Source organism: Amblyomma maculatum, chromosome 5 (genome assembly GCF_055883805.1).
Source record: "Amblyomma maculatum isolate TAMU_Amacu chromosome 5, ASM5588380v1, whole genome shotgun sequence".
In the NCBI taxonomy this organism is placed as follows: Eukaryota; Metazoa; Arthropoda; class Arachnida; order Ixodida; family Ixodidae; genus Amblyomma; species Amblyomma maculatum.
Genome location: NC_139348.1, coordinates 97,960,319 through 97,961,023, shown reverse-complemented (window position 1 = coordinate 97,961,023; position 705 = coordinate 97,960,319). Strand labels below are relative to the sequence as shown.

Here is a 705-nt window from a genome sequence, read left to right as displayed (position 1 = left end):
TCGCCATAAAACGCCGTTATTCGTAAGGCTGCCTCAGTGACATATATTACGCCACAGTGCTGCGCACTGACTCGTACCTAGCTTCAAGATTAAGCCGGGCTAGATGTTACAATATACTAAATAACTGAAAGATATGTGACAACAAACAACATCCTTAACTGCACGTCATATTTTGTCTGTGCAGGAGACAGTGGATACCCCTTAGAGCCTTGGCTCCTGACACCAGTGCCGGGACATCCTGCACCTCACTCAACAGAGGGGCAGTACAACGCAGCACAAGCTTCAATGCGAAGTGTCATCGAACGCTGCACTGGCGTTCTGAAAAGCCGCTTTCGGTGCCTTCAGAGGTACCGGGCTCTCCACTACGAACCGGAGAGAGCGGTTTTTATCATTGGAGCATGTGCTGCGTTACACAACATCTGCCTGAGGGAGTCCGCAGCTGCTGACGACGTAGACGATGCTGAAGATGACAGCAACGGGCCACCTCTGCCTGCCGAGTACCTGACAGGGACAGGGTCTCGAATGACTTACCTGCGTGGTAGAGCCGTACGGGACATCATTGGCCTCTTTGGCACAACGCGTCCACAGAGGCAGGCACACCTACGGATAGTGCGACGGCAGCTTCAGCGGCAACAGCGACGTCAACGGCAGTAAGCTGCATACCACCTGAGGGTTCTTCGACAAGCACTGACATCGCACAGTACC

At 53.3% G+C, this 705-nt stretch overlaps 1 protein-coding gene across 1 annotated transcript; it reads left to right on the top strand.

The window, feature by feature from the left end:
• The first annotated feature begins 270 nt into the window (after positions 1–270).
• LOC146188982 (uncharacterized) lies at positions 271–705 on the top strand. The gene has a single exon (XM_084603190.1). The coding sequence runs from the start codon at positions 286–288 to the stop codon at positions 652–654; it is 369 nt and encodes a 122-aa protein (XP_084459316.1). The 5' UTR covers positions 271–285; the 3' UTR covers positions 655–705.

What these genes read in the sequence shown, in the direction of transcription:
- LOC146188982 (XM_084603190.1), top strand. Translation starts at nt 286, where the DNA reads ATGCGAAGTGTCATCGAACGCTGCACTGGCGTTCTGAAAAGCCGCTTT.